Here is an 18,636-nt window from a genome sequence, read left to right on the forward strand (position 1 = left end):
ATGCTATATCAATATAGGTGATAAAGTCCCACCACATCTAGTGACTTGATTTCAATAAGACTGGCCATTAGCAAAACTCCTAGGACCTTCTCACCACCACTTGAAGGTGAAAACATTGAGTAACACTCAACAATGCACTCAATTTGAAGTTAACATGTAAGTCTGAGACCTGGTCAGACTGGAGAGTGTCTGCAGCAAAGTCTTGCACTCACATTTTGGGTAGATGCTCATAGCAACATGAAAACCCTCAACCATGGAAGCTCCTTCAGCCTCTACATGGGATATTCAAACAGCACTGAATGCAGTTAAGCACACAAGCATCCTTATAAGACTAAACATTAATATCTCCACCCAGACATAGACAGGGTACAAGTGAATCAACTTTCAAGACCTAACAAGCTTGTGTAAAACTCTTCCTCTGATGGAATCCACAAAATTCACACCATGTGTCTCCAAGAACCAGGAGAAAGGGTTTTCCAGGATATGACCAAGTTTTTCCAGGTTCCCCAGGCACCCACCCTTCCTTGCTGAACCTGCATTGGATGTGGCCAACACCCACGACCCAGGTGTACACCCAATCCGTTCCTTCTGTAGCATCAAATTGGAGAGGTCCTTGAATGCAGCCTCCTGTTACTGGCAACAACATCATATAATCCCATCCACAAGAGATGATCCCCATTATTCCCAGTGAGCAGTTCCTTCCGGAGTTCATTCCTTCAAGCATTAAAAAAAAACCTTCCTAACTTCCATCATAAAGTTATCCGCGACCAACTTACACTATTGCTCTAAAGCCAGCATCATCATTTAGCTGAAATAGGTGTTTCACTCTCAGCACTTATCCCCTTGGCGTATTTCCTACAGAGTAACCACAGCCCTTCACACAGCCGTTGCCTGGGCTTAAACAAGCTGAATTATTTTAATCCTCCCTTCTACAATAGGCACTTTTCCCTTAATCTTCCTAGTAGTCTCTCTGTACCTTTTCCGCTTTGAGTTCAGCTGCTTTTGAACTCATGAGACTTAACTGTTCACTCTGCACTGCCATTCCCCACTGCTTTCTCCACTGGCATCAACACATCCTCGTCTCCGTAAGAAACAGCTTTGTAAAGATCCTTGGCAAGGTACTCTTCTGAGAGGTGTGGATGTACCAAGCTGATGTGTTCTTGAGAGAGGTGCGCTGCCTACTACGGGACTATGAGCGATGTCACCAAGAACAAGCAAGCCTCATGCACTGCACTCACTGTTATCCACTGCTGTTGTTTCACATGGGCAGCAGGGACACAGCCAGGAGCAGTCTGAGGACTAACATGATGAATTAAAAAGCCCTGGGAGAATGGTGAGGGACTCTGGAGCACAGGGAGTTTTCTCATCAGTTCTCCTGGTCCAAGGGAAGCTGTTTGAAAGGACCAGTCAAATCTGGTGAATCAACAGATGGGGTTCAGCTACTTAGACCATGGAACTGGCGTTGAGAAACTTATCTTTGAGGGCTGGGGGGGGCCTACCTGTCAGAGAAAGGGAAGAGCATCTTCACCAGCTTGCCAAGCTGTTGAAGAGGGCTTTAAACTGATGTTGCCAGAGGAGGGGAATCTCAATCTATCCCACTCCTACCAGTTTGATGCCAGTGCCAGCAGGAGATGCCCAGAGACTGGGAGGTATCATAGGTCAGCAGAAAAGCACCTGAAGAGCAGCACAAAGGAATTCCAGCCACTCCAGCCAGTCAGTTGGCTTCATGGGGCACCCAGCTTAAATGACTATGCCAATGCATGTAGCATGGGGAATGAACAAGGAGGAAAAAGCTTTGGCAGGATTGATGAGGAGAAAAGCTGCTGGTTGGCTTAGGGATAGACAATGGTTTCATGAATGCAGGTCTGGCAACACCAGCTGGCAATAACAGCTCCCTGCTACCAGCTCCAAAATGCTTTCGTAGACAACTCAACAAAGCAACAGAAACCTCCTCTCTGGAGCTGAGCCTGAGCTGCTCCACGTGGCTCATGCAGGGGAATTTGGTTTCTGAAGAAGAAACCTTTTACATTGCACTCTGAGGTCTTAAATATTATTGCTCCCTGTTGAGTGTGGGTTAAGGGAGGATAACCGTGGTACTTTACTCTTTGGCTCTTTTGCAGCTCTTGTAAAGGCATATAAAAACAATAATGAGCAACTCCACCACTTTAAGCAGTCAGGCAATGATGAATGAGACCCACTACAACACTTCTGCATTTGCCAAGCCTACTCTAGATTATGCTTGAACCTGTTTTAACCTTAGCAGTTAACCTCTGGCATGGTTTAATCCAGCTGGCACATAAACACCAGGCATGCTCACTCCCCTCTGCCCCAGCAGACAGGAGGAGTACTGGGAAAAGGGAAAGCCCCTGAGTTGAGATAAGAACAGTTTGATAACTGAACTACACTGAAATTTAATAATTATAATTATCGTAATAGTCATAATAATTTTAATGAAAAGGAGGTAATAAAAAGAAAAAGAGGAATAAACTTCTTGAAACCCAAGTGATGCTCTATACAACAGCTCACCACCCCCTGACCGACGCCAATCCCATCCTGAGCAGTGATTAACCCTTCCCAGCCAACCTCTATCCCAGCTTCTATCCTGAGCCTGACATCATCCGGTTTGGAATATCCCTTTGGCCAGTTCAGGTCACTGTCCTGGCTGTGCTCCCTCCTGGATTCTTGTGCCCCCCCTCACTGCAGAGCATGGGACACTCAAAAGTCCTTAGTTAGGGTGAGCTCTGCTCAGCAATAACTACAACATCCCTGTGTTATCAATGTTATCGGAATCCTAAATCCAAACCACAGCACTGTATCAGCTTCTAGGAAGCAAATTAACTCCATCCCAGTCCAAACCAGGGCAATCTCCTTTTCCACATAGTTGCCATTGCAAAGCATCCATGGTGGAGCTCAAAATAAGAAGACAAAGGAATGGTTTTCCCTGAGAGGAAAGCAGTATTTGCTTCACAGCTGGGGCTGGGTTTTTAAGTGTGCTTTACCTACTTCCTAAACCTCAGAATTCTAAAGGAACAGATAATTCTGTGTTACTAGCAAAGGTGGGAGGAAAGCTATGGAATTCAGCATGGAAGTGTCTTTTTATGACAGTCTGGCATGAAAAACAGAGGGAAAGAATAGAGCTAAGCATTATTACCAGCAGTGGAAGCTCATACAAGTGTCCCTCACTCCCTTGAATTCTAACCCTTTCTTGGAGTTAAGATCACACATGCAGCAGAGCAGGCAGTTGATGTCAGGGTTGGGAGAGTATCACCTCGCACCATTAGACATGCTTGTGCTTTCCCATGGCAATCTGTGCTGCACAAACTGACACAGTTTGCAGAGAACCCCCAAACGAACTGGCATCAATAGATGAGCGCTTGGGTTCCCAAAGGTGCATTCATGTGATGCTGCACTTGGGGATCCATTCTGGAACCCCTGGAAAATGTGGTAACTTGAAAAAAGCTTGGTGTTGATCCTACTGTGCTGTGTCTTGCTTTTACTGTGAGGAGCAGAGGAACACACGTTCCTCTTCATCCTTGGACTCAGCTGAAGACCTTTATATTGCTTCCACCACTAGAAAGTCTGCCCAGCTCACAGCCACCAATGAGCCCTTCACACCCAGTGCAAGTTTGTCTAAAGGACTAAAGGCACATCTGATAATTCCCTGGTGCCTGCAGGAAATGAGCTGAACTTGGGCTGCAACACATCACTTATGGATACAGGCTGAGAGCACTGGGCACATTCAGCCTGGAGAAGAGAAGGCTTCTTAAAGGGAGACCTCAGAGCAGCTCCAGAGCCTAAAGGGGCTGCAGGAAAGCTGGAGAGGGGCTTGGGACAAGGGATGTAGGGACAGGCCAAGGGGAATGGCTTGAGCCTGCCAGAGGGGAGACTGAGATGAGCTCTTAGGCAGAAGCTCTTCCCTGTGAGGGTGCTGAGGCGCTGGCACAGGGTGCCCAGAGAAGCTGTGGCTGCCCCATCCCTGGCAGTGCTCAAGGCCAGGTTGGACACAGGGGCTTGGAGCAAGCTGCTCCAGTGGAAGGGGTCCCTGCCCGTGGCAGGGGTTGGAACTGGGTGAGCTTTAAGGTCCCTTCCAATCCAAACCATTCCATGACTCTGTGTTTCTGCGCCAGCATGGTCCCTCGGGAATACCCTCTGCTGCAGCCCCTTGCCTATCTCTCCAGCAACCTCCCTGATCTTCACCAGCCTGGGCACTACTCTGAACAGCAGGCTCCCCTTCCCCTGGCCTTTCCTTCCTCTCCCAGCACTGAATAGGTAGAGAAACCCAGTGTGGAGTTACTGGAAACTGTCTCTCAACTCAGGAAGCAAGGCACAGGAACCATCCCTGCAGGGCTGCCCAGGTGGAGACCTCAGGAACTTGGGTTTCCCCACAGCTAGCAAGCATCATATGCATAAAACTGGGGTTTAGTGCATCACTGCTGTAATAAGTGATAAAAACTCATCATCTGCATCACTGAATAATTACCACCCTTAACATTCAGTGAGACAGCAGCCAGCATCTTGACTGAAACACATCACATTGATGTGGCCTGAGGGGGAACTTCTCAGTTCCCAATAGCTGGAAACATCTCAAGCCTGGATGTGCCTGGAAAGAAAGTGAACTTATTTTAAGTAGGACCATGAAACACTGCAGGGAGATGGAGCTGCTTGGGCATGCAGCTTAGAGGAGGGGCAGACCGAAAGCTTTCCGAGCATGTTAGTTTCTGTTCTTATCATATGTAATGGAAGTGTGTGTGTCCTTTTTGAAAGACAAGTTCAATTACAAGAACATACTTGACTCATACATTTATTTCTCCTCCTGTTAGAAGGAAGCGTGAAAGACCCAGAATACACAAGCTACAAGGGCTAACAACAACAGTGTTAACAACTCACTCACACCTCTTGCACGATTACTTTGCAAATGGGGACTGTACCTACCTGATCTGCCACAAAATCAATGCACAAAACATTTCCCTATCCCTGGTGACTAAACTGTCCTTGCTTGAGCTCTAGAAATAGTGTGCCACATCGATTTACCTATGGTAGCTGAGCTTTACTTTAACCCCCTGCAAAGGGTGCCATTACAGATTGGTTCGAAAAGTAGGAGGAAAATACACTGCAATTAATTGTACCAGCCAACAACCCACAGCACACCAAATGGAGGAACAATCTTAGGCTTAGAAAGACCCTTCCACATTTAACAGCATTCCAAAGTGGAGGGGAGGCAAACATTTTTACTTAGGGATGCTGTTTAGCCTGCAGGCGCTTGCAGCAACTATCTGGGGAATAGCTGCGGATGCTCAGGTACACTGTCTACCTGACTTGCAAATGCAGTAAGCAAGGCTATCAAAGTGGATTTTGAGTGAAGACATTTGTAGAAGAAAATCTGTTTGGTTTTAGTTCCTTTCAAATAGGAATGATGGATATTCTTGTCTTGCACAAAATCACAACCTATGTCATTCTCTGAGGCCGTGCTAAAAGCAATCCCCTCCCTTATTTAATTTTTAATCTATTTTAAAACAAAATGTGTGGTAATAAATATAAACCAGGAAGACAGTTCTTGCCCCAAGGAGCAGTCAATTTTATTGTCAATCTGAACAGAGTAGCGTAGATGCTGCACTGACATGTATTACAGAGGCTCAGAGCTGGGAAAGCGCCTGTTCCTCCCCATGCCCTGAGGAGAGCAATGCAAAGTTGAAGTCAGCTTGTGCATCCCAATTCCTGCAGCTCAGGTTCACAGCAGCACCATGGGCCCATTCCCACTGATGGGAATTAGGCAGACACAGAGGTAGTTGGTTGGAGGGGGAAAGCTGTTGCACATGGAGTTAAGCTGGGAGTGGATCCTGGTGAGACGAGGCAGCATCGTCCCCATACGGGTTTTGGGGTCTTCTCCTAGTCTTCCTCAGTGTGGCCACATATACATTGTCTTTGTGATGAGCATCACCAAGAGTGGTGCAGGGCACCTCCCACCCATGGCTTTTGTCCTGTGCATGCCACAGGGTAAGTTACCAGCATCCCCGTTTACTACCCACAGAAATTAGCTGCTGGCAGATTGGAGTCAAAGAGTTAACTCCCAAATCCAAATAGGTAACCTAGGTGTTGAAGGGAAATGGCAGCATTTCTGCCCACAGCCTCCTGTATGTGGGGCGGAGCAGAGGGCACAGCAGGAACAAGGCTGGAGGGCTCCATAACCAAGCTCTCTGCCTTTCCCACCTCCGAAAGAGCCATAAGCACAAAAGAAGTCACACCACGATGGTCAGGGGTTAATCAGAATGGCAAAGCTGAGCAAGAGAAAGCGTTAAAATGCTTTAAACTCCTACTTTCGCCACCTTTTCCCAAACTTGGGAGGGAAGAAAGGGATTCACATCATCGCCTGGGCCTTAGCTTAAAAATGAAAGGATGTCTCCATTCTCCCAGTCCTCCTTCCATGTTTCCACTTTCTTTCCAAGAGATGGGCTATGGGCATTTACTGCATAAACCACCCAGCACCATGAGGCTCTGGTACACCCCAGATCCTTGTGGTCTGTGCAGCCCATATTGTACATACAGCGCTATATTCCAAAGCTATTCCTGAATAACAACCAGCAGGAACATCTCGGACTTTCTGGACAATGTGGTGGGATAGAACAAATTGTTCTTGAAACAGAATTGATGACGCTTGTTTTCCTAAGAATTTTATCTCCTAACCTCTCCCTGCTTTGTCTCAGGTTCCTCAGGACTCCCACCAGCTCAAAGCAGGGTAAACCAGGAGCAGCTAACATCCATACTCATGTACCCACCTTCACACGCACACAGATCTGCCCCTAGGTTGTTTCCCCATGCCCCACGGGTAGCACAGCTTGATGCATACTGGTTTTTCCTTCCTTGTGCTGTCTATACTGCCAGAAAAGTGTAAGCTGTCTTCTTGTTGCCAGGCTGCTTCTGGAGAAAGTGGGGCACACATGTTGCTGGACAGCTGGTTGCTGTCAGACTAAATGTATAATACTCTTATTGACCCTGCTTCTCCTTTGTGGACTTGAGCTTGGGTCCCTTCCACCTGCCAGTTTTCATGAGACTTGTAGAAACCAACTGGTTTGGAGACTTCTTCTGCTCTTTTCTCTCTTAAATGGAGGCAAAATTGCTCAAACATTCCACAGTCATGAATCAAGGCTAAAAGTAAACCAGAAAGCTCTAAGGATGGTCTATCAGAAAACATCTTGCTCTGAGACATGCCCTTTGAACAAGGAGACTAGTGTATGAAATCTCCCTATTCACTGAAAGACAGATATGAGTATATAACTCAGGGTTAACCTTAATAACAAATGATACCAGGTTTGCCTCAAAACCCATGTAAAATCTCCTGGGTTGCATTCAGAAAGCATTTTCTGATGGAAAAATCCCAATGGAAACGCTCAGACTGATTCTGAAACCAGAACATGAGCTCATGGATCTCTGTCTCAAAACCCATACTTGCTTGTGATCTGAATTTGGTTTTCTTTGAGCCAACCTCAGGACTTTGCTTCCTCCATGCCATAAACACAATTTTCTCCCATTTCTGTCTCACTTTCCCTGCTCCTGCCAAACCAAAGGTGTAATTTAAGTTTCTGAACACCAAAGTACCCAGCAGAGAAACTGGTTTTAGTAACTTTAGAGTCCTATGGGCACTATAGGAGGCTCTTGGACATTTTTTGAGTATTGTCCATGAACACCATAGAAAAATCTTTTGTGGTCTACTTTTCTCTGCAGAGAGGCAGTTGCTCAGAGACATCATCACAGGACTGACCTCTAAGGGTCTTTTTGTACTACCAAGTGATAATGAGAAGAGAACAACTTTTCCAGGGATGGATGCAATTGTGGAGGCAAACAGCATGATCTCACTCTCACTAATGTCTTCAGGAGGCAAACTCCACTGGGGTTCAACAGAAACAGGATTGGTTTTCAGCTCAGGACTTGCTTTCTCCCACAGCTCATCCTTAACAACCACCTATAGCACTGCATCTTCTCCGTCACAGCATCCCTCTGCTTTTGTTTGTGTCCCTGTAATTACATGAACCCTAGAAGGAGCTCGTTGCAGTTGGTGTAGAGCAGCAAACAGCACTCATGTTAATTCTGTTGCAATCCCTTGTCATTGTCTTGATAGAAACAAATTCGCTTGTTATGCATGTGGATATCATATGTATTTCAGGAGAAGCTCCATCATAATTTAGCATTAGTTAATGGCTACTTAGAGTGTTCTTGGAGCATCTGGAGAAGGGATGGTGGCTGTGGGATTCATCGCCACAGTAGAGTACAAGTGCTGCTCAATGAACAAGTGTGACGCTTAACATCTGGCACGGCAACTCCTTCTTGTAAGGAGGGCAGGACACGCACACCCTGTCTTGTCACACTACTCATGAGAACTGTTTCAGTGTTTTACATAAAGATGGGGAATATTGTTGGAGAAGCTACAACAGCAGCAGCTTTCATGAAAGCTTTTGGGAAAATACATGTTTCTTTTAACTTAAAAAAATAGAAGAATCCCCAAACATTAAATGCTTCAAAGAAAAAGATTAATACACCAGATCTATGTGGCTGCTGTAATCAGTCACAACCTCCCTAGCAAAGGAGGAGACAACATGTCAGGTTTGGGTGATATAATCCAACCAGTGTGCCCATTATGTTGAACAGAAATTGCAGTTCCAAGCAGAATTCACAGTAACATTTCTGGTCCATGTTTTCAGAGAAAAAAGAAGAAATCCTGTTCTAATCCAATGTCCATCCCATCCGTTCCCACCCAGTAAATCATCACTTTCCAGGGTTTAGAATCTCTCCCGTCTCCTGAAACAATGCTATCAACCATTTGAGATCAAACTGAAGCCTCTCTGATACCCTGGTTCAGCTCTCACAGGTTTCTCCATCACTGAAAACCTGTTGCTGAGTTAACAGCTCTACTGATGCTGCTGTTTCATGCATGGTAGGCAAAGATGGATCACACATGCTGCTCTTGCAAAGTGTAGCAGGTGGTGGTGGAAGAAATACTGAGCCTCTAATGGATCTGTCTACATATACCATCCATTTTAGTGCCAGGCAGCAGTGGAGTGTGGTGTTGAAAATTTAGATAATTAAGGGTTAAGCATACATTAATTTCCCTTATTGGTCTTTAACTCTCCACTGCAATTAATTTAGTCCTTTATCATCCCACCTATGGCATACTGCAATGATGGGGTTTTGCCTGCCATTGAATGATCCCTCATGGCAATTACACTCTCCTCTCTGCTGTACCATAGCTTCAGCTCATCATTTTCTACTTGAGCTGCAGGAAGTAAGTTACCTGTCACAGTGGCAGAGATTTGAGCCCTTCAATTTTCCTGCTCACGGTACATGCAGTGAAGTCACCAGAGAGCATTTGCTTGGGTTTATTTATTCTCTTCTCCCAGCCTAAGATTAATTTCTCTCTAACCTTCAGTTGAACAAACAGTTTGAATCACTGTTTTGGGATTCAGCCCCACAAAGCGAAGTCCTTCAAGACTGTCCTCCCCTACACGAGTGTGGGATTGCTTGGAAATAACACAACTGAAACAGCAGTCACAGGGCCCTGATTTTCCTCTCAAATTCAAGTCGCTGAGGAAATCACAGCGCAGAACTGGCTCATGTGATGGGCAGACAACTGAGCAACTTCTACTGCATGTGAAAAGGCCCTGATGGCCCAGGTTCCCCTGCAATGGGCTCCTCTCTGGAAATACAACCAAGTAGAGATGAAGCCTCCCTTCATCTACCTCACTCTGAGCAAATATATGTGTGTTTTCCATTCTTCTTCACTTCACACTCCCTGAATTAACACACAGGCTAAATCCTTTCTTCAACAGCAACAGCAACAACAAATGAGCAAAACAATTCTGCTTTTCTTCAAATAATGGAATGTGCTTCAGTTGTAAATATTCATGGCTGGATGGAAATTGTTTCTTGGTGGGCCCTGAGCATACTGGTGTCAATCTGTTTAAATGTCTCACAGTCTCTTTTTACCTCCAAGGGGCAATTTTGTTGTGGTGGTGCTGGTCTCATAGATTAATCCACAGCAGATGGTGTCAGACACATCCACCTGATCTAGCTCATTTTCCATCTTAGCTTGTTGAGCTTGTGATCACAGCTATTCACAGGTCTGGAAGTCCCGATGAGCTCCTAGAAGACCATTCAGGTTCTGCTCATCCCTCAATATAGTGAAGACATTTAAGGCTTTTTTCTTAACCCTTCAGCAGGTGCAGGTGGCAAAATAAGCACTGTCTTTTAGAACCTGCAAATATAGCCACAGTCCATGATTTCTTCCCTCTGGAAGACCTGTGTTCCCCCTACCCTTGCCTCTCTCATAGCTGGGCTCATCTTGTAGGAAAGAAAGCTTTTCATGGATTTGTTTCTTGCAAAGAGCTCGTCCTATGGAAAGCCACATGAAGGGTCATATCACAGTCAGCAAAATACTTTCTATATCTTTTGAGTATCATATACACTTGATATAGCTGTGGCAGTGACACATGCATCGGGCACCCTGCTCAGGCCCACACTACCATGGTATCTGAGCAATATCATACAATCATGGAATGGTTTGGGTTGTAAAAGGACCTTAGGATCATCTAGTTTCAACTCTTTTGCCATGGGCAGGGACACCTCACATTAGATCACGTCACCCAAGACTCTGTCCAACCTGGCTTTGAACACTGCCAGGGATGGAGCATTTACCACTACCACTTCTTTGGGCACCCTGTGCCAGCGCCTGAGCATCCTCACAGGGAAGAGCTTCTGCCTTGTATCTAACCTGAACTTCCTCTGTTTCAGTTTGAACCCATCACCCCTTGTCCTATCACTACAGCCCCTGATGAAGAGTCCCTCTCTAGTGTCCCTGTAGCCCCCTTCAGACACTGGAAGCTGCTCTGAGGTCTCCATGCAGCTTCTCTTGTCCAGGCTGAATATCTGCCTTTTATTGCCTACAGCCTGACCACAGGTCCCCCTGACAGCCAATTACTGTGTAATTCTGCTGCATCAACCAAGCCCAATCTACTCCAGGTAGAAATGACTTTAATGAATGCTTTTGTGAAGGCGTAGGAGGGACTTGCAGGCACCAGGCCCTGCCAGAGGAGATGGAGAGGCCTCAGATGACCTCTTTGTCCCTTCTGCTGTGAAGACGGCTGCTCTCCTCAGGGGGTGCCAGGCACATTTTCTCAGTCAAGAGGAGCTGAATGATGGATTTGAGGGGTTTTTCTCTGCTGTCTCCTTCTAAAGTGAATGGGGGTGGTTTCAGGAGATGGAAAAGGGCAGGAGCTTGCTCAGAGAGACAGTGATGGGTTTATTATGGAATCAGAGCCGTGATTGCCATGGACACTCCATGTATGCAGAGCTGTCAACAGCTGCGCATTTTAGGCTAATCTTTCCCATAGGTCAGTAATGTGAACTCACAGAGGGAAAGGTAACCATCCCCCAAAACTGGATCTTGTGTTTCATAATCACATTGAAGACTGACAGCGAATTGAGCTCAGAGAGGCTGTGATTCCCCCATCCCTCGCAGTGTTCAAGATCAGGTTGGATGGGTCTTGGAACAACCTGCTCTAGTAAAAGGTGTCCCTGCCTATGGCAATGGAATAGAACTTTATGGTCTTAAGGTCCCTTCCAACCCAAACCAGTCTGGGATTCTATGATTCTAGAAAAAATGAGACTCCTCTATAGCAGCAAAGAGGGATACACTTCCTTTCTATTATGGATTCATAAAATAATTCACGTTGGAAGGGACCTCAAGAGGCCACCCAGGTCACCACGGAAGTCAGACTTGTTTTCTCCTTTAATCAAGTGAGAGCTTCTTTGCCCTGTGGAGAAGGACTTGGGGTGCTGGTTGATGAGAAAATGAACATGAGCCTGCTTCAGTGTGCGCTCGCAGCCCAGAAAGCAACCGTATCCTGGGCTGCATCAAAAGGAGCGTGACCAGCAGGTCATGGAGGTGATCCTGCCCCTCTACTCTGCTCTTGTGAGACCTCACCTGGAGCATTGTGTGCAGTTCTGGTGTCCTCAACATAAAAAGGACATGGAACTGTTGGAACAAGTCCAGAGGAGGCCACGAGGATGATCAGGGGCTGGAGCACCTCCTGTATGAAGACAGGCTGAGGAAGTTGGGGCTGTTCAGCCTGGAGAAGAGAAGCTGCGTGGAGACCTCATAGCAGCTTCCAGTATCTGAAGGGGGGCTATAGGGATGCTGGGGAGGGACTCTTCATTAGGGACTGTAGTGACAGGACAAGGGGTAACGGGTTCAAACTTAAACAGGGGAAGTTTAGATTGGATCTAAGGAGGAAATTCTTTCCTGTGAGGGTGGTGAGGCACCGGAATGGGTTGCCCAGGGAGGTTTTGAGTGCTCCATCCCTGGCAGTGTTCAAGGCCAGCTTGGACAGAGCCTTGGGTGCCATGGTTTAGTGTGAGGTGTCCCTGCCCATGGCAGGTGAGTTGGAACTTGATGATCTTAAGGTCCTTTCCAACCCTAACTATTCCATGATTTGATGATTGTTTCATTTCTTGACCACTGGTTTCGATTCCTGCCTGTTTCTGCATTTTGCTTCACCTCCAGATGCTGTTTGATACAGATGGCATGGACGAAGAGCTCTCATCTGGCCTCTTGATAAGTGGCTGTGATAAATGGGAATCGCTTAGAAGACAAGGGTGGTCCTTGCTCTCCTTCAAACGAGCAGCCAGATGCACAGCCAAGGCCAGGGGCAAGGGAAGGCTGAGCCCACAGCTGGGTTTTATGTACAGAAGTGCTTTGTCTTTCCTTCTCCAGGGCGCTCCCCATTGCTACATCTCCCTTTGCACTCAAAACCTGACCTCCAGTTGCGCTTGGGCTATGTTTCTTTCTGAGATATCTCTGATCTTTAGAGTGTCTCCCATCTCAAACTCCTAGAGAGGAGTGTGCCTGGCCAAGAAACAGCTCCAACCAGAACAAAACACTCATTTTACAGCTCATTTTATGCCTAAATGCTCAAGGAACAGAGAAATGCAGTCCAGATAAACGTTGGATAGAATGAGAATCTGCATGTCTCAAGGGCATGGTTTGCATGTCAGCCAGAGATGTGACCCAAGAACAATCCACCTCGATTTAGATGCCCAACAAGACACCACCAACAGCAACACGATAACCCTGCCCTCCCTCCTGTGTCTGTGCCCATGCACTGACACTCAACAGCACTTGCAAACTCAAGATGTTGTAATGCAGACTAGGAAGGCTGCACAAAGATTGTGCTTCCTAATGGAAGAGCTATCAGCTTGTGTAAAAGGAAGCCCAGAAGTGCAGATCTCATTCTGGCATCTCAGACTCTGGAGTAAACTTTGGGAAAAGTAATGACTTTCCAGGTAAAAACATACGAAACAGGAAGAAGGAATGTTTATTCTGAATGAAGCAGCCACCATCCTGATTGCTTTCTGTAGGAAAGTGGATGTTATATAACAGGAAATGAGAATGTGCTAGTGAGGCTAAAAAGCAGAAGCTATTTACTAAATACTAGCCTCATGGGTACACTGGAAAGAATGGGAGAAAACATATGCATGGAGAAAGATTGACAGAAACTTGTGCCTCAGAATAGAACTATTCACATGAGATACGCTCCATTGTGCGGACACTGTCTGACAGTAAGGATGTGTATTGAAAATAAATGAGTTATACCCTTCTATTGTCATGGCCACTGAAAATAAATAGACATCTGGCATTGAAGGCATAGCAGACACAAGTTACCGTGTTACCTCTGAAATGAATAGGGTGTAAGAGGAAGCACACACTAAAGATCCCATTTAGTGAATGACCCAGCTGGAAAACATGCTCACACACCAGAACCACTCACAGCCCCAGCGCCACTGCCTGAATAGATCTTACAGAGCTTGGGCACTGGGGCTCATTTTCTCAGCATGGTGGGACTGAGATAGCCCATTCCCTGCTACTCATGTTCGTGGTCTTTACTCCCACATCAATCCATCAGTCATTCTGTGTTTGCCCCATGGACACAGTTGCACAGACTTTTCTACCCTGTTGCCCCATGCAAAAATCTCCTGCAAGGCTCCCCTGCCATGACCCAGTTCATTCCATTTTGGAACATCAAAGAACCACGTGTGAGCCACACCAAGAGGCCCAGGAACACCCTCTGGGATACCCAGAAAATCACAGCAGTGCAGACGAGCTGCTGCTTTCCCATGCTCAGCAGCAGTAGGATGGGAAGACCTTAATGTCACGTCGAGCAGCATGGGCACAGCTCCTCCAGAAAAATGCCATCTGTGAGGTCATTTTCAACCAAGACCTCCTGGGAGGAGGGATGCAGGGGAAAAGGAGGGGTTTTCCTTGACTGCTGCTGTTATCAGGCTTCCCTCCTCCAAATACTCCAAGGGAATGGATTTGTCAAAGCATGTTTTGCCAATTTGCTATTCTTCATTGCTTTGCCTACAGCAGAGGCCCGCATAATCTTATCTGCTGCTCAGTGCATTGCAATGCCAGCTCAGGGATCAGCACATACTCTGCTACGTCCTTGCTGTTCCCTTTGGATGTATCTCTGCAGAAAAGCTTAGGGGGACTCAGTCCTCTGGGCAGATCGTAACATGGGGAAATGTTGTCTGAGAGGCATTAGACCTTTTCCTGGGGAGAAGGAACAGAGAATGTAAAGAAAGCACAGCTCAAATCCTGTTATTAAAGCAGTGACGGAGAATTGAAACAACCAAGTGGAGGAGGAAGGAGGGTGAAGTCACGTTTTCAAAGTGCCAAGGCACTGTCATTACAGCTTCTGCTTTCCCATGCAGCAGAAGCAACGTGTGCTTTATTCAGGGCCACAGTGCACACAACACACACCCTGAGCATCAAAAGGCACTGCTGATGCACTAACAACTGGCAATACTGCACTGAGTTCTTTAGCAGTGCCTTAGAGCAGTTATCTGCTTGGATGCAGCAAAAGTACTGCATCTTCTGCTCCCAGCTGCGTGAATTTGGGGAGAACAGAAAGAGAGCAGGAGCTCTTTGCTATGAAGACGTCTTACAAAACTGCTTTGGGATTTACAGCCTCTGTTTCCTGACAGGAAAGAAAGCAGGTTCCGGTGAGGATGCTTCTGTTCCCAACCAGTGATGCAGCAGAATGGATGGGCTGTCACAGAGCCGCTGTGCAGTTCAAACAGGTTGTTGGTGATTAAATGCAAAATTCATCTGGGACATGAGGTTCTCATTCAGCCTGGAGGCAGTTCAAAGACCTTTACAGCTTTCTCCCTGTAGAAAGACCAACTCATCCTTCAAGCAGACACTTTTTGCTGACTTTTATTCACTGAGAGGTAAAGTCTGGAAGGAAAGCAGGGCTGCTGTGTCCCTTTTGAGTGCTGCTCCCTGCATCCCCATAACCTGGACTCAGTGAGACAGAAGCACCTTCCTCTGTTAGAAAGGCACAGAAGGCAATACAGGGAAGATGTTGTCTTCTGGATTATCTAGCATCTGTTTGGCAGAATGGGCTGGAGTATTCCACTGCACTGTTTCTGCATCTGCACAGGACTTTGACAACGACAAGCACTGTCAGTCCATAATATCCAATCTGTTCCTAGTTGGCCCTAACCTCTTTTAGCAGAGCAAGGATTTATTTAGCATTAGGGAATGTTTTGTTCTGGAAAATACAGTATCCCCCATGGACAAACAATACATCATGATTTCACAAACAGCTGCCTTGAAAACCTACATGGTCAGGGAGATGACACCCCACCGTGTCCCAGGGAGGCTGCCAGGTCCTGTTCCCTGTTCCTGTCTTAGATATCTGAGAACAGGACCTGCTTTTTGAGTCCCACAGATGCACTGTTTGCTTGCTGGCTTTGAGGCTTTTTGGTTTTGGTTGGTGTTTATTCCATTACTGGGAAGCCCAGAATAACTCCTTCTCCCCACACCCTCGCTACAGTTAGGGGAGGTCTGTCCATCCTGTTGGGATCTGTCCTTACTCCCCAACTCATCCATCCCCTGAACTTTGGCATGTTTCTCCTTTTCTATGCCCTTCTCCGGGCTCAGTCACACATGGCTTTTCTTTAGCAAACTCTTCTCCTAGCGACTTTCTTGCTACCTTCCTACAACTCTCATGACCCAGACTCTGCTCAGATCTGCTCAGGGAGCAGGAGCAAAGGAGGAGTTTGCCAAGATATCCAGTTTGAAATGGGCAAGGCATCAGTGCAAAAAACTGAGGCATAAAAGTCTATGTTCCTGCTTTAAAGAAGGCACAGTCTGGGTGATGGCAGTGACTTTGTACCAGGAGTCAGTTGGACTCATTTGCTTGGAGATCCCAAAGCAACACAGGTAGAAAATATTCCCTTCTCCTAAAACCAGACAAAGACCCTGCTGACAACCAGACCATCACAAAATTGTTATAGCACCTGCCTATCTGCAGGACATACAGCAGTGAGCAGCACAAGCAGCATCACTCCCAGAGCAACAACCATCTGAAAGCTGTACCATTACTGCCTCCAAGGATTACTGACCCCCCCCAGCCAGCTCAGTTGGTGTAAAGAGACTGGCCAGGATGGTCTGAGAGCAAAGTACAGCCAAATTCAGTCCCCAGCCTGCTTCTCCGCTGGGACATGACTCAAACCACCAGCTCCCTCTGCAGCCCCATGCCCAGCCCCTGCCCTGCCCCAGCAGCACATGGGGAGCATCACTCCTTCCAGGCAACCTGCTTGTTGTTTTTGACTTGAAGCTGATACTTCCTGGCAGCCAAACTGCCCAGGCCAGCCTGCACTGCCACCACTGTGCCATTCAGGAGCTGTAAACGGAGCAGCATCTGCTTCCTTCAGGATCCTCCGGCTACCCAGCTCGCTCCATCTCCCCACCAGCCTGAGAGCTCAGGGATCAGAGCTGAGCCTGATTTCTTTTCTCCCTTCTTTCCCCCCCCACCCCTTCCTTCTGTCTGACACAGCACCAGGAAGGCACCAGCTGCTGCCCACACCATTCACGCTAGGATTTATGAGCCACGACCACCAGGAGCAAGCAGAATATTTCCCCCTTCCGTGATTTCAGCAATGCTAAAGACACTTAGGGAAATACAACTGGCTAATGGACATCACTCAGACCACCCCCAACAGTTCCCTTTCTTGCTGGCCTCTTTCCAGCTCTCTCTCCTTCATTCAGCTGAGTAGTATTCACTGGCCATAGCAAGAGAACCCCAAGCCCCTTCTGATGCTTAACAGTGACCTATCTGATGCCCTGGTCTGACACCAAGCAGCATGAACCTTGTGCAGGATGAAGGCTGGACTTGCTGCAAGCACCTTGCAGGGCTGGCCCCACATAATCCCTCCAGCAAACAAACTTCAACTCAACAGGCTGCCTCTTCCTCCTCTGCTGCACCAGAGCCCAGCAAGGACCATCCACTCGTCACACCACGTGTTGGCCAATGACCTCCAGTGCTGTCCCGGTCCTGCAACACCACAACACCACCACCATCCACACGCCCAGAGAAGAGGAAAGCAGAGTGTCTGCTCATACTCACAGTTTTGAAGTCCTCATGGCTGCACTCCTGGCCTTTGAATTTGCAGTACAGCATCATATCCTTCAGGTCATGGCCAACCCGGGCCAGGAACTCCTGCATGTTGAAAACTTTTGGCTTATACTGCTTAAAGTTGGTCTTTTCCTGGAGGATGGCTAAGACAGCCGGGTCAGCCAGGTGCGGGTTAGGGATCTGCAGGTTGACATCAAGCAGAGCCAAGAGCTCCCCAGCGTGGTACAGGTCATTGGTGGTGAGCCGGGAAAAGCGGAACTCGTTGAGGTTACAGATGGTGACAGCAGGGAAGACCAGGCTGTTTGCCACAACCTCGTCCATTTTGGTCACATGCTGGTAGGAGAAGTAGAAAGCCACCCGGTCGGAACTCTCAACCAGGAGGAGACCCAATGAGCCCACAAAGGCCAAGGTCCAGAGCAGGCGCCGGATGGTCACCGGCCCATAGACAAAGACGTGACGGATTCCATGGAGCGTGGAGGTATTGGCAAAAATCTGAATGCTGGAAGGCTGCAGGCTGCCCATGCTGCCCTCACTGGTGCTGTCCTTCAGATCCATCAGGGATAGTTGGTTAAATCCTGGCACTGCTTTTTGGGTCAGTCCTTGGCTGGAACTGGGATCCAGATCTCTTCCTTCCCCTTTCAAAAGTGATTAAACCCTTTTAGAGCAGCAGAGTCTCAGGCCGGCTGCTGCCAGTTTCTCCCACAAGCTCAGCAGTAGCTTTAGAAGGGGAAAGATTTACATCAAATCCATTCAAACTCTCGCTCTTGATTTCCTCGGAGCGATAAGAAGGGCTCGTTTTATTTAGGGAGACACCAAGGTGATGTGGAAGAGATGTGGGTGGGCAGCAAAAGCTGAACCAATGGAAACAGAGTCCTCCCCCTACACACACACACATGGACACACACACGCGCCAAAGGGAGATGAGATTAAGTGAGAGACCGAGCTTAAAACAAGCCAGCTCGCAGCCTGTTAACTAGTGCGGAAAGCCCAGGGATGCTGCTGCTTGCAGAGCACTGGGGCTTTCAGACCCGTCGGGTGATGCTCCCCGTGCTCCTGGGATGCGAGCTGCTGGATTTAAGCATCTCTCCTCCTCCACACCCCTCCATTTTGGGCAGGGCTTCAAGAAATACCACCCCAAAACTCACCCTGCGCTGCCGGTGTTGTTTCT

General features: G+C 47.4%; 1 protein-coding gene across 2 annotated transcripts in view; it reads right to left on the minus strand.

Annotated features, from left to right (window-relative positions):
* The window catches only part of LOC130607131 (acid-sensing ion channel 2), a 430,756-nt gene extending 412,325 nt beyond the window's left edge, over window positions 1-18,431 (minus strand). Inside the window, exon 1 of one of the 2 annotated variants that reach the window (XM_057423990.1) lies at window positions 17,460-18,431. In XM_057423990.1, the coding sequence (XP_057279973.1) occupies window positions 17,460-18,023 (564 nt within the window). In that variant the 5' untranslated portion in view covers window positions 18,024-18,431. The remainder of the gene's footprint in view (window positions 1-17,459) is intronic. The other variant, XM_057423989.1, reaches the window with a different exon arrangement.
* Window positions 18,432-18,636: the final 205 nt, after the last annotated feature.

This window comes from Pezoporus wallicus, unplaced genomic scaffold (genome assembly GCF_028554395.1).
Source record: "Pezoporus wallicus isolate ANWC-B61680 ecotype Strahan unplaced genomic scaffold, APGP_CSIRO_Pwel_v1 contig_8251, whole genome shotgun sequence".
NCBI classification, from domain to species: domain Eukaryota; kingdom Metazoa; phylum Chordata; class Aves; order Psittaciformes; family Psittacidae; genus Pezoporus; species Pezoporus wallicus.